At 38.1% G+C, this 15,095-nt stretch overlaps 1 protein-coding gene across 8 annotated transcripts in view; it reads left to right on the top strand.

The window, feature by feature from the left end:
• Positions 1-15,095, top strand: part of ARHGEF3 (Rho guanine nucleotide exchange factor 3) — a 110,449-nt gene that overhangs the window by 28,776 nt on the left and 66,578 nt on the right. For 7 of the 8 annotated variants that reach the window (XM_069027691.1, XM_069027685.1, XM_069027684.1 and 4 more), the window contains one exon: positions 6,928-6,994. The exons of the other annotated variant lie outside the window; for it this stretch is intronic. In XM_069027691.1, the coding sequence (XP_068883792.1) occupies positions 6,928-6,994 (67 nt within the window). The remainder of the gene's footprint in view (positions 1-6,927; positions 6,995-15,095) is intronic. 8 annotated transcript variants of the gene reach the window in all.

Below are 15,095 nucleotides of genomic sequence, written 5' to 3'. Positions count from 1 at the left end.
TGTTTTAAGTACTGTTATCCTCTTTGTTCAGTCCTGTTCTCTCTGAATGTCTGTTAGTGAATCACAGCTCCACAGGAACTCAAGTTTACCTTCAGAAAGAGCCAGATGAGATGAATCCAAACAGAAAGGGCTTTCAGAACTCACCCATTTCCTTTATCAAGAACATGGTGTGATTGCACTTGAATGGATTTTGAGGGTGTTAGTAGGTTCTCTATGGCTGAGCTGAAAGTGTTGTTTGGGTGGATTTTTAACAGCTAAGAAATCCCTTGTTTGATTTCTATGTGAAAACCCTTTTTTTTCTGTCTAACCAGCAAGTATACAGTCTTGCTAACCTAAGTGGATTTCCCAGCCTTAGGTTCTAGTTTGAAAACAAAATGAAGCAGACTTGTCTTTCCTTGAGCATGAGTGTTGTGAGGTTTTTGCCCCGAGGCTTGGCTTCTTCTGGTGCTGTGATGTTGGGGCATTTAAGCCTTACTATCAGATCTTGTTTTTCCCATGGACCACAGGATCCTCTGTGGCTGTTGGGTGGAAATGAGCAAACATTTCTTTTGAATGAGCAGTTGTTCTCCCTGTAAAGAATTCAGCGTGTCTCTGAGATACACAAGTGGGACGAGGTAATGACTAAAAATTAACCAGTATTATTGCCGTTTTTTCTTCAGAACATAATTGAAACGATACAGGAATATTTTTAGGCTGCATAGTCAAAGTAAGGCTGTGAATTATCTCTCTCATCTCAGCCTTTTACAATATTCATGAATGGTGATATTTTTTACAGAAACATAACACAGGACTCTGTTCACATCCTCCCCAGCATTAATGCAGCTGTACCTTTGTCAAACAGCAGAAAAGTCTGGGTCCTCTTGTTGGCCATCAGCCAGGGATTTCTCTTTCAGATGTGACCAGAGTTCATGTATATCAGGGGGGATACTTTTATAGTGATGTATATTGATGGCATTTATTGCATTAACTTGCAGTAATTAGAAATGAAGAAATAATTTATGGTAAAAGCTTTAAATCAAGCTTGATATTCTTCAGAAGGTGAAACGTTATATCATTTGGAATATTTGATTTTTAGATTGAAATATAGCTCTTAAGTTGGCCTTCAGATTTTTTTATTTTCATCTTTCATAAAGATGTTTTTGATTTTTCCAGGAAAGCAGTCAAATACAGATATGAAAAAAAATGCATTTTGTAGCTTCTTTGTGTTTTGCTAGTGATGGGATATTTTATGGTAGGGTGCATTGATTCACAGTATAAATAAACATGTTCTGCAGAAAGCATGGGAAAAGAGTAGGTGTGTGATAGCTCACTGCTACATGTACCTGCTTTTTGCAGCCACAGTCACAGGGGCTGTTTTTCTTTCTTAATGCGTTTATGCCAGTTCACGATCGTAGGACAATAAAAGATTATGTTCACATTCAGGAAGTCAGCACTGCAGCTGAAAATCAGTCATTGTTTTTTTTCTCAGTATTTTTGTTTCTCTCAAGATATGAAATGTTCAGTCTTGCTCAGCTGAGTGGCCACCCCATCCCCAGTTACCCATTTGTGACGAGCTCCTGTCTGCAGGATAGGGCCCTGGCAAATGAAACATGCACCCAGTCTTGGAGTTACTTTGCCTTTAGCAAGAAAATCCCATTAAGTAAACTCCCTATAGGAACTTAAATCCTTTCTGAGCCCGATTCTGTTGTGTTAGATTTGTTTTACGCTTCTGGAAAATAAATGGAATTTTCCACAATCTCCTTTTAGGGCCAAAATGCACAGGCCTAGTATAAAAGAGAAGTAGTATTTGAGATTACAAATGGATGAGTCAATGTTTTTTATTAAGTAGGTCAAAGCATGAGCTTTTTTCCTCGTTTTAAAATCACTACCAAAGGTGCATTATTATCTGTTATTTAAAATATCTAAGAAAATCAGTATTCAAAACTATTGTTCAAAGCTAAAATGTTCTTGCACATCTCAGGCTTCACCAGGTAAACCACTTCCACATTTTCTGTGTGTGAAATTTAATATCACAACTATTCCAATGTGTTAAAATCAATGTGCTTTTGTGACCTGTGTCTTAGTGTACATTTTTGATAGGTTGAGCAGCTGATATCAAAAAGAACAGATCTGAGCAGTAAGTACTATTTATTATTTAAGAGCATCTTTGTAAAATATTCACAACTGTAGTAACAACCTTTATTTTTGCAGATTGAAAAGAATTTTTACTTAGCACAGTTTGTCTCCAAGTGGTTTGAGCTTTGCTTTTATTATCTGAGAATTCATGTAGATTTGCGAAATGAGCTTTTATCTTTGAACGGATGTAGCAGCTGAATATTTTAAACAAACCACGCACAGTTTGGATATTCATATCTAAAAGATACCCTTGTAGTCAGTGATTCTGTGTGCAGATAGACTGGAGGATCAGATAAAGATATAAAAGTTGCGTGAGCTTAATATAAATTGCCATAGACTTAACTCATCATCGTGCTTCAAGGCAGATAACGCACTTTTGTTAGTAAATGTAATAGAAACTTTAAAACATTCAGTCTGTATTTTAGTTTTTAGATTCCTTTATACACTTACCTACCAATTGTCATTATATAACTAACCTGCAGCGCAGTAAAAGTTGCACAAAAAAGCTCCACTGATTTATTCTGGAAGGCATGTTAATTTGGCCTTATATAAATATTTTTATAATAAATCCCTAGTATGTGTGTGAGGGAACCTAAACAGAAAACCCTGCACATCTTAAGGACAAATGCATTTTATTCCCTAGGCTGCAAAATAGTGGTAGAAACAGTTGGTCAAAGAAAGTGCCAGAGCACAGAGGGTATTACCAATGTCAGAAGTTCCTGCAGTAATAAAAGTTTAGTTCAGTAAAATTCTAAATTATTCTTATTGAACGGCAGGATCACTAGGAGGTAGCAGGTAAGCAAGTTAGTCATTCCCTGGTAAATGTTTCAAGGGATCTAAGGTATGTTTTAGTTACTAAGACATGAAGATGCCATGTCCTGGCTTAACGTTGCCACGGCTGGAGTTTAAGGATGAAATGGAGGATACACAGTTAAAACTTCTGCTGATGAGGAGGAGCAGTTTGACACTCAGAGGGACGGGCTCAATGCTGGGTTTCTCCAGGGCTGCCTTTCCAAGGGACAGGTCTCTGCTTGTGCTTTCCTCACAGTGGAGGGACTTGGCTTCAGGTTTTATTCCCAAGGTAAACTTTCCGTAGTGATCCCCAAGCCAAGCTCAGACAGAGGGTTTGGTGACCCCTCCCTCCCACAGTCTGGAGAGTCCCTTTATATCCTCACCCTTTAGTCTTTCCTTCTTAACACTTCGGTGCTGAGGAGAAAATGCTTTGGTGCCTTTTGGCTAAACAAAAAGAGATCCATGTGTAAGAAAGGTCAAGTGTTAGAAGTTACAACTTTGAGATTCATGCTGCAACTAATTTTAGGGAGAAACTCCTGCTCTCTTTACCTCTGTGCTTCCTTTTCTTACCATAATCTAGTCTGTGATAACCTATTTGGTGCATTTCAAGAGTGTTCAGCACAGTGCACTTAGTTATAGGAACCATCCCTGCCTCGTCCTTGACATTTGAAAAAGCCTTACTATATAGTATCTGGGTAATGTATTTTAGATTTATGTGCCTCTAAAAGTCAGGTCTGCTTATCACTTTTAATCCCTGTTAATATCTCCTCTTTTTTTCTTCAAGCTGTTTTATTTTGTTGTATCTGCTACCTACTTATGCCAGTGATGATTTTTATTACTGGTCTTGTAAATTATTTTGTTACTGAACCAAGTTTGTTCAATACACTATTGGACCCGTATCCCCCCTACCAAAGTGTAGTATCTATTGGCTGTGTAAAAAATAGAATTCTTTGACAGTTTTGTATTTAAAATATCAAATAGTAATTTGGTGTTTTAATAGTTTTGTAACATAGGCTGTTTCTTAATTAGCTTATATGCTGCTGCACTTCCAAAAGGATTTATCCAGTAAACAGAATGATCTGAAGTAACAGTAGTATTGTCCTGTAGGGGAAAGAAAAAAAAAAAAGCAAAACATTAATTTAAAATGTGTCTGAAAAATCTGCAATACTTTTTTTTCAGTAGAGTTTTCACTGGTGTTGACAGATGGGAAGACCAAGAGATCAAAATAACTTTAAGGTAGTGAAGGACCAAACTGAAAACTGTAAATGAGGTCTTGCTTTTATAGAACTATGTTTTGTCACTTGAGGTGCATTCGAGAGTCAGAATTTTTATGTCACTTCATATTTAATTTAGGGGTGTGTTCAGCTTAAAAATGTTTGTTCAGAATGGTGATCATAAACAATTTACAAATATGTTTAACCTAGATCATTCCTAGTTATGGGAACAGTGAGATTTCTGAAACAGTCTTTCAGGAAAACAGTGGGACAGTTCGTCCACAGTTCTAGTATCTTGGTATGTTTGAGATGGGCTGTATGAAGTGCTTGCTTGTAATGGGAAAGTGGACTTGAAACATTCACTGTGTTCTAGACTTCAAATGCCCCTGGTAGAGTAGAAAATAGGGAAGTAATAATCAGGCCAGATGCATGAGAGTGAAAGTTTTTGAAGAAAGCATTTAAGGTAGCACATAGGGTGCTAAATGAGTCTAATGCTTCAGTCTGCATTAGAAGAGTGCTGCACACATTGGGTGGAAAAAAAAAATTGTGAAGAATTTTGTTGTACCCTGATTGTATCAGATCAGGTCAGCAAGTCACGGAGGAACACAGAGTGACCTCCATATGTTTCTCTGACTTTAAAATTAACACAGTTCAGTAAAACTACGTTGTTTCATTAGGCTGCTGCATTTAAGACCCTTTAATAGTGCCACAGTAGTATTAAAATGAAGAGTTAGCAGACCACTGTGAATGATGGGGAGATTCATTCTCACCAAAATGAGATAAGGCTCTTGATTGATAGTAGGAAAGAGGATACCTATTGTGAAAACTGGCAAAATGTAAATTTGATATGTTTGCTCTTTATAAAGACTGGCTGTTTTGTGTAGTCTGGGTGGCTATCAGTGAATGGGAAAGTTACAGGTTGATGATAACAATTGCTTAGTCATCCTTCTTCTGCTGGATGGACTTTAGTTGAGTGCAGATGGATGATATGACAAATTTATTGCTTACTAAAGAGTTCTCAGTTCTCATTACAGAATGATTGTGAGGAGAGATATTTTTTAATTAAGTCTTCATTTCCTTTGAAATATTGTCTAAACTGTCATAAAACTTGCTTTGTTGAAGTTGAAATGTCTTTTGCTTCCCCTACATTCATCTTAATTAGTATAGAACTACTGCAATTCTTAACAAAATGGGAAATTAAATGCATGAACAGCATTAAAATATAAGGTAAAAATGAAGAAATGTAAGTTCAAACATATATGTTTTGAAAAATTACTAAGGAGCACAGCTTTATAGAAAGCTCGCAATACTTTCTCAAAAACCTGACTGGTTCCAGTGTGAGATCATCTGTGAATAAAAAGGTGCAAAACACCATTAGGACAACTGATAATTTGTGTAAGTCGCTCTTGTTAATCACATTTTTCTCTTTTTATAATGCACTTATTATTCCAGTGAGGCTTTTAGGTTAGAAATTCAATTTCATAATATTTTAACTTGGAAAGCTGCAGTAGAGGAGGATTTATTAGTGGGGCAGTCTTTAACACTAATCTGTCCTGTGTGCTGCCTTGTGCTCTTTAATGACTTTACCAATGCACTTCAATATTAATATTCTTTCTGGTTGGCAGGCTGGTGCAGTGAAAAACTGAGAAGATTTACATCTCATCCTTTGATGTTACAAAAATTACTTAATTGTCACGATTATAATTTTTTGCATTATGCTGGCATCTAAAAATGTTTACTGTGATCACAGCACTATGATGTGTTTAATGAACATGGAAACTAAAGCATCTGTACACCAAATATTTTACACCAAAAAAGAGAAGACAGAAAAAAAGACAGTGGAAACTATTGCTATCCTGACTCTAAGGAAAGAGATAGGGGTCTGGTGTGTTGGAGTCCTTCAGGAGCTATAAACAGCAGGAGGAACTTGTGTGTTAGTTCAGTGCTTTAACTTCAATATCTGTCATGTTATTGTTGGATGGTGAGGTTTGACAAGCAGCCATTTAATTTGCTAATTTTTAACCAAGTTTTTGTGTTCCTGTTACTATTCATGGTCACTTCTGTAATGTGTCTAATTGCATGGTTGGAGGTGCAGTGTGCTCAGCACTTGGGTCCTGCTGCCAAACCATGTGTTGATCTGGTCAGCTTCAGCAGGTCACTCGAGCTTTGATCTGACTCCATGTGTAAAATCTCGGCAATGTTTGCCTACCTTTGTGAACTAATTGAAGATCTTACTGGTGAAAAGCACTCATTAGGAGAGAAGTGGGCCATGTTATGGTTACTTTTCAGACATAATTGTACAGTGTTAATTATAGGGTAGGAGAATTTTTTTTTTTTTTAAGGAATAAAAACACAAGTCAGCTTCTAGTTTTTAGCGTCACACAAGAGGCTGGCTACCTTGCTTTTTACAGCTTTCTGTAGCTCTACTGTCAGGAGGAAAAGATGTGAAATATCCCCCTCCTGTCCAGCTGCACCATCTTGCATCACGTGGTGTAATTGCAGGTTCACAGACTGTTTGGGTCAAGGTTGTCTCTGCTGAAAATCAGTGGGAGGAATAAGTTGCTGTCAGACATCAAGTCAGAGCATCTTTGAAGGCTTGAAAGGCTGCCATGTCCCTTAGTGCTCAGTCTGAATTAAAATATTTAACACTGAAGACAGAAACCTGTCAGAGGTACAGCCAAGGAAGTCTAAGTGTCTTAGTACTTGAAGCATGTGTTTTCTTTTCTCCCTCTATTGTCATTCTGTTATTGAGGTAGAAAATATGGCAGCTGAAAATGTAAACACTTTTCTTTGTCTCATCTTGCAGGCCAAAACAGCAACAACAGAATAACTTTTCCTTGTTTCCTTCCACCAAGGGCTGGAATTTCAGAGGGGTAAGTTTAGTACTGTTTTGTTTACGCAATAGCATTCCCTCCTACTTCATTCTGTTGCAGTGTAACTTTGTACTTACACCATGATCTGTGAGGACTAAAATAATGGCAAAACAATTAGACCTTTTAGTTTTGTACCCTCCTAAAAGGCTTTTTAAAAATGCCAGCTTTTTTTTTTTTTAAAGTGATTGGTTGTATTATTATGAGGGGTGCGGGACATAATCACACTATACATTAACCTACTGTAAACTAAAAAAATAGGGTGTGTTTTCATATCTGAAAATAAATAATGAAAACTGGACTGATACTCTTTAATGTAGATATTTGTAAAGTTATTGAAAGTTTGTATTATGTGAACTTTGCAGAAGTACAGTTAAATCGTAACAAAGATTTACGTGAGTCTCTTACAAGGCAGAAGGGAATTGGTTTTATTTCTATTTGCATGGCTGAGTAAGGAAATATGGAAGCTTGTGTGTTCCCACAGAAACTGACTGAAAAGATACATGAAAAAGCAATGCAAGTGACACTGAGAATCTTAATATTTGGTGGGGGTATCAGGAGCTTTTATTCTTGTCCTCTTCAGGTTTCCAAGGTAGCTTCTTAGGTAGGTTAATTTGTTCAGAGAGTCATCTGTTATCCCCTCTCCGTCTCCTATGGCCTGTGAACCCTTACACCATTTGGTGTAAAACTTAATGTGATGGTGGTGTTGCAATGGCAGTGGTGTGTTTGCCATGTGTGTAAGTGCTGGAGCCTGAGATACAGTGCAAGAGAAGTCACTGCATGTTGTATCTAAGTCATAGTGATCTTTTGGTTAAAGGAAGGGCTCTTCTGCCTTGCAAACACTAAATTACCATTACCTGTAATGTGGACTGACTTGTACTTGGGAGACCATATAAATTTGTTTTCTCTGAGCTTCTTCCAACAAAATAGTTAAGTAGACAGACATTACTTAAGTGCTTTGCTGAAAGAGTAAATGGTATTGACAGATTTACTGATCTGTGTTGCTATAATATGGTAGACTTCATTAAAAAAATTTTTTTTACAATATCTGGTACTGACTTTTGCATTCTAATTTGGTGTTTTAAATAGAGTATCCACTGTTGTTTACGGTGAGCTTTTTATTGTCACTATTTCTTGTGTTATTCTATTGTTATTGTGTTAGGGGTGAAGTTGTCAGTGATACTGAGAGAATAGTTCCCTCACAACAGCCCTGTCAAGAGTGTAGGCAAAATATCAACAACCTCTAAGCTGTAGATTAATTATACAGTGCAGAGCCAGTTTAAAAATAAAATTGACTCAGTGTTTCCCCCAGTTCTCTCCCAGCTATGCTGGAAAAGTAATTGAGGAAGAAGGTGGGCATGAAAATAGTAGGAAGAGTATTGTAGGTGTGAGTCGTAGCTGAAGAAACAATGATCCCAAGTTCAGAGCAGTAGCTCACTGCAGTAAAGACATGGGGCTGGTTTAACAGTGGCAGCATGAGGTCTGTGATCCTGTGTGGTGCAGGTGGAGCAAGCTGTACACAAAGAACAGAAAACTGGGGAGTAAAATACTTCAGAATCAAGAACCTGAAAGGAGGTAGGAATACTAGTATTGGAGAAAACAGGCAGCAAGTTAATGGATCTTCAATGTGCTTCCTTCATGTGTAGAAATGAAGATCTGTGCCAAGTGACTGCCACCTTATTTTTAAGGAAACTTAAAATTTTGATACTTACACAGATGTGAAGTTCTACAGCTGTAGTATTTCATACAGTGCATAGTAGGCAGTTGCAGTTGTTTGAAACAAATGGCTGCATTGAGGGAAGAACCTGTGTGAGTCGTTCACTTGATCTGTTTGGATGCTGAAGCCAAGATAGCTGAGCACTGGAAAAGAGAGAGCTAAGTGTCTGTTGATGTTTGCATTGTGTGAGCATTAATTTTATTTTGATGGATGGAAAAATTGTGTTATGAAAAGCCCAGTGAGCAGACTTGAAGTCACACAGGTTTTCATAGAGATGGTGAAAGATAATAGGTTGGCTTTGATGTCTTTTCTCAAACATGACTAAAACCTTGCTGGCTAAAAGAGCTGGGTTAATGTTGACAGTGGAGCAGAGCCACAGCTGAGTATAACAAACACAACTCTGGAGCTGACTTATTCATGGCTATGGTTTTTTTTAACTTCTATATCTATTATTACAGACTATAATACAGGATCATTTCAACAGTCACAAAAAATAATAAAGAATAAAGTGATTAGCACAGAATTGCAACATTGTATTCATCTCCCTGTCCTCACTTTGCAGTCAGTTCACTCAGTTTCAATGTCTCAGTATCATGCTGATAAAGGGACATGTCAAAGAGGCCTTGAACATACACCAACGTAAACCTCAGAGTAAGATAAGGAAGGCCCGGAAGGTACACATTTATCAAAGAAACTCCTCTGCACTTCTCTTTTCCTTACTTAATTTATCAGAAGAAGCTGATTTCCATCTTGAGCAGCTCTTTCGAGCCCTGTGGTTGGAGATCACATTTAACTCTCTCAATGGGGATTTTCATGTCAGAATGATACCATGTTTCTGTCATTTTTAGATAGTGGTAGCAGTGGCTTCCAGAATTTTGGGCAATGTTTAGATATCAGTGGGAAGAAAGGAGTTTATTAATTTTTTCTTTTTTTAACTGAGTAAATCAAACCTGGTTGACATTAAATTTTGGCTTAAAGTTACTGAGCAGTGAAATCTTTTTGCTGTAAATCTCCTCCTGCATACACAGAAGACATCAGGTTAATTTGGGGTTTGAAGAGATTTTTACAGTCAGGTGTCCAGCAAATAGACTATTATAGAGGGAAAGTATTTATAGTGAGAACTGTCATTCCTGAGGAAGAAACGGAACCTGTGGAGATAAGAATATCCCACACTGAAGGGAAGACCAGAACATAGGAGATTAGGTGTTAGATGTGGTACTTAAAATAGAAGAGGAATAAAGCAAAGGAATATAAAATACAGAATATAGAAAAGGAATAAAAGCAAAATCCTATCCTGGATATAGGATTGGAGAAGGAAAGAGGAGGAGTCTGCAGCTTGGAGAGAGGGATAGTCAGGGTGGAGAAAGCAAAGAGCTGTGAAAGAATTGGGAGAGAAAGAGAGTGGAAATGGATAAAATATAGAAATGGAGGTAAGCTACTGAGTGTAAAAGTAGAGAGATGGAAGCACAAAGTGGAGGAAGAAATTTATATAACACTGCAAGTTGTCTTGGGGTAACGTTATGATGTGTATCCCATATCGCTGCCTATGCCCAGAAATTAATTTCTGTGTCTTTCTATGCCTCTAAACTGAGCCTGAGAGGGGGAAGGAAAAAACTGAGCAAAACTTTTTCAGGGCAGTTTGCAGCTTGTTCAAGGTCACACAGAGATAGCAGGTTTTTTTTCCAGCTGCGGGAGGAGAGCGAGGAAGCACCCGGCTTGCTGCTTTCCAGTCAGCTTTTGGCCAGTTCTTTCAGCTTCTTGTTCTCCGGAGAGAGAGACTGAGAGTTGGACTTTGTTTTTCCTTCTCTGGAATTCCGGATTTTCTCCCTTTTATACTGGACTGTTTTTTTCAACCTCAGAGCACATCGGGAGGACTTTCCACCAGGCACAGAGGGCCTGGCCCTGGCCCAAGCCCCAGCGCCGAGGAGACCAAAGGGAGGACTCTTAACACTTTCCCAGGTTTTTTTCCTCCACAGTGAAAAGTTTTATTATTTAGCCTTATTTTCCTTTTCCCGTGTGTTTGGTAAATAAATAGTTTTATCTTCTTCACTTTCCTTTGAGGAAAATTTATTTTTTCCCCGAACCTGGGGGGGGGAAGGGGTAGTTGTGCCTTCTCTCAGAGGATATATTTCTAAATTTGGCCAAACCGGAACACAAGTTTATCAGTTCAACATTTGCAAGTGCTGACCCTGAGATGATAAGATGATGTGGGTGGGGAGCAAGCTGTGGCTGGGACTTGGTAAGGAGAAGAAACACAAATATCTGAAGGGATGAGGCAGTTCAGAGGCAGGTTAGTAATGAATATAAAGGAAGTACCAGCACAGATCTTGGCACAGAAATTAGTATTAATTCTATTTTTACTTTATCTTCTGATTGCCATTAATTCTCACTGTTCTTCTCATCTCCATGCCACCATTCCCTTAAAACCTTGATGCAGATAAGTGGCTTTCCTCAGCCTTGCTGTTTGGTGCTTATGAGAGAGCAGGTCAATATGCTGCTCTGAGTCTGTGGAAATAATGTGTTATGTTGCTGTGCAGGGTGGGAAACGGCTTCATTTCATACAGCATTCCATCAAATGAGGATTACATTTGTACAGTCATCCACATACAATTAGAAGATGTCAGGATTAAAGCTTCTGTGGTTTTTTGGTACTTTTGATACAGTCTTCAGTTATATGCTTGTATGCTATGTTTCACCACACTGAGCAGTCAGTTTTATAAATAAGGAAGTTCTGAATTCAAGAAGAAAAAGAATCTCTCTTGAGAGTGAGATTTCAGCTGCTTTATCTGTCTCCCTTCCTGCTCCCTTAAAAACACTCACTTTGTTTATTCCAGCAAGATAAGCTTCTAGACTTAGATATGCAAATGGAAGTCTTCAAATGATTGTTTTTCTAAAAAAAAAAAAGAAAACCCAACAAAAACTTAAATAAAATTGGTACATTTGCTGAAGTAGTGGTACACGGTGTTGCTATGACGAAGTGTGAGGTGACTATGAAGAAACTGCCAGTCAATCAAAAGAAAAGCCATTACCTGATTAGTGAAGAATGCTGGGCTGTAGGCAGAACTGAAGAGGATGCTGCTTTTGTCTGCACTTGTCTCTAATATGTCTTTCCACTGTTCCACCAAGAGAGCATCATTTCCTGCATGCTTTGAGCAGACTTCTGAACCATTATGATGGCTTCTTTATTTCCTCCCTGCCATGCACAACAAATTTGGCTGAAGATCTTCAGTGCTAAAAATAGTGAAATCTAAACCAACATTTTGTACTGAAATAGTTGGAGGCATGTGTTTAGTGCACAGTTGCCTGAAGATTGAAGATAATTTATTGCATCGTGTCTTCTTCCTATTTCGTCCTTCCTTGTTTCCTTTCTAGTTTTGCAAAAGCATCTAACTGAGCTGCAGATGTGGTCACCTGTGAGGAAGGCTGATCTAATTTATGAGAAAGCTGACATAAATAAGTGTTAAATATGCTGAAAGTCAATTTTAGATGTGGTTTCTTTGCTAGTTTTACTGCACAAATGTTTGTGGCGGAAAAGATGTCTGTCATGCCAAATGAGAAGAATTCCAGTCTTTTCTGCACTTTTTTTTTTAGAAAACAGTATATTTTTGTGCAGACTGGCACACTTCAGTTATCCCTTTCAGGGTGTACGAATCTCAAGATTAAAAGATAAGAATTGCTAAGAGAGAAAAGAAGTTCTTTCATGGCTTTAACTTGATGATTAATTGCATAAATTACATAATTATTTACTACCATAGAAAGCACCTCTGTACCTCTCCTGTATTGTGCCTGGTTTTACTTAATTTCTGTATCCACTGATAGTTGTTTGCTTAAGCAGTGATGTTACCTGTAACAGAAACATATTAGAAGTGGTATCATACAGGCCATTTTTCATACTTGTTGAAATGAAGTTATGCACTAATGTCTCTACATCAAATATGCTTAAATATCATTATCTCTTAGTATGTCCAGTATGATTTAAAAACACATCATATGCATTAAAAACCTGTGTGGTTTTCTGTTAGTTCAGTATACTCCTAGGCATAATTTAAGCAGCCTCCTCCTCCTTGGATGGTTATGTCATTGACAGCATGTTTTTATAAGTGATTATTTTGTGTAGTCACAGCATAGCTGGGAGTGGAATAATTGTACCTGTTGTGACACAGCAGTCAGGAGTCAGTTCCTTCCCATGCCATATACAGACTCTGAGGCAGGGGTGTCCTGCTCTCCAAGGCTGCTCTGGTGCTGCTGCTTCCTTCCTTCACCTCTGCAGAGTCCTGTGTCTTCTGACCTGCAGCAGGTTAAAGAGATGCCAGGTGGATGCTTGGTCCCTGACCCGACTCATCCCCCTTTGTCTTTGAACAGAAGAATTCCATATTCCTTTTCTGCTTTCCAACAGATGATGAATTCCTGTGTGCCACTGGCTCCTTTTAGATCTCTTCCTCTGTCTTCTTACCGTGGGTTCAAGCTCTTCCATTTCAGAGTTTAATTGTCTCAGCTCATCTCTTTTACTGCCTGGCTCTGCTCAGACGTGCCTTTGGTCTGCCTCTGTGGAGGAGCTGGAATGCTGCTGTCCAGCTTTGACCTTTCCTGGGCCAGAATGCCCCTGATACCTGACACCAGAAATAGTGAGAAGCAATTCTGTAAGTCTGTTCTTGCAGTTCTTCCTCGGGAGCACTGCAGGAGCAGGGAAGCTTCCCACCATTGGTAGCAGCAATGTAAGGAGCATTACAAATATCCTTTTGTGATACAGAATTTCTAGTTCAGAAGACAGGAGCTTATAAATGGTAGGAAATAGACACCCTGGACACGGATTTTTGTTTGTAGAAGAGTTGGTTTGATGTCTCCCTGCTTAATCTGTGGGCGGAGTTTTAAATGGTTTAGCTTGTTATTGGTTTTGGTTTTGAGCAAACCATTAGAACTGTTGTTGATTAGTCACAAGACTAATTTCTCTTGGAACAGCAAGGTTTATGTTGGCAGACAAATAGAGATGCTATCAGGAATTCATTGTGTGGCATTTGCGTAACTGGATAGCAGTCGATTCCATCCACAGTTTCAAAACACTTCAGCATTGTTGTATTCTTAATGTATACACTGAATTCAAAAACCAATTCAGAGTGACCAGTTAGACAATTTGTAAGACTTAAAAAATGTCTTACTCCAAAGCCATGTGCTGAGTCAGCATGGTTTGATTACTGTCACTTCTACCCACAGTGTGTGATGCGAGATTAGTCATGTCATGCTAGAATGTTTTATTTGAAATTCCAGCAAAACATGGTTTGTTGATGTGTTGGTTGTTAGGCCTGTGATAAATGGCCATATCTCTTTGTAGAACCAATGGGTACTGTAAATTACAAGGTCCTCTGCATACAGTAATGTGGCAAAAATCATGAACGTGCTGGAGAGACATCTGTGAGTTGTTTATAAATCAGTTACAAAGGAGAATGATGTGGGCTGGGCTTCAGACTTCAGCGTTCCAGGATTTCAATAGTTTGGGACTCGGGTAGACAAACTTGTGCATATTTTACGGGCTATTACTGCTTGTGCTGCCTAGAGAGTGCTGTACTGCTTAGGAATTTGCACTGACTTAATTAACTTAATTCAGTAGCTGATTATTAAACTTCCACAACTTTTACATCTGAAGTCATCTATGAGTTAAGTACATAGCCATTAAACCTTTCCACCTAGTTTACAGAGGTGCTTCCAAGTTAATTACGTGGTAGTTATAGAAAATACACTTTAGATTCTATGTTTCTTGGGGCAAAAATATTTAGGGCCTTATGGAGCACTTGGCTGAGGCATTCATGAAAAGACCTTCGCAGACTTTTACACTTTTATATCTGCAAGACTTTTCCCCCATGACTTTTTTTGCTTACTAAAGCTTAGTTATTCAATTAATACTTTGAATTTTTCTGATAATGAAAATAGTGTAATATCTCCCATTTGGAAGGGTTTTGTATAATTTAATTTTATCTTTTCAAAAATTGGTTGGTTTTTTTTTTTTTTTAATACTTCATACAGTCATTGTATGAAGGATTTTGGGGTTTTATTTTATGGATCTTTGTAAGTGCTTTGTAACAAGTTTATTTTTGTTCCGGGTGTGGTTTGTTATTTATAGTAGAAATATTCTGTATATGCTATAAACCCTCCATGCCAGCTATTTTGCACATACAGACAATACTGAGCTAGAAGCAGCATGTGATAGAGCAGATAGGTCCAATTGTGATCCTCTTTGGCTAAGTTGGATGTTCTGTTATAGAGCAGATTTCCTGTCTTTAATCATAGACTGGGTGTTAACCTTGTACTCCTGCTGTCATTTACTGTTCTTTTCTTTGTTGAGCAGCAGATGAACTTGACCCCTGTTCAATTCAACTCAAATCCAGCTCTGCC

The sequence above is a fragment of the Aphelocoma coerulescens genome, chromosome 12 (genome assembly GCF_041296385.1).
Source record: "Aphelocoma coerulescens isolate FSJ_1873_10779 chromosome 12, UR_Acoe_1.0, whole genome shotgun sequence".
Classification (NCBI taxonomy): domain Eukaryota; kingdom Metazoa; phylum Chordata; class Aves; order Passeriformes; family Corvidae; genus Aphelocoma; species Aphelocoma coerulescens.
This window is presented reverse-complemented; position numbering and strand designations above follow the sequence as displayed.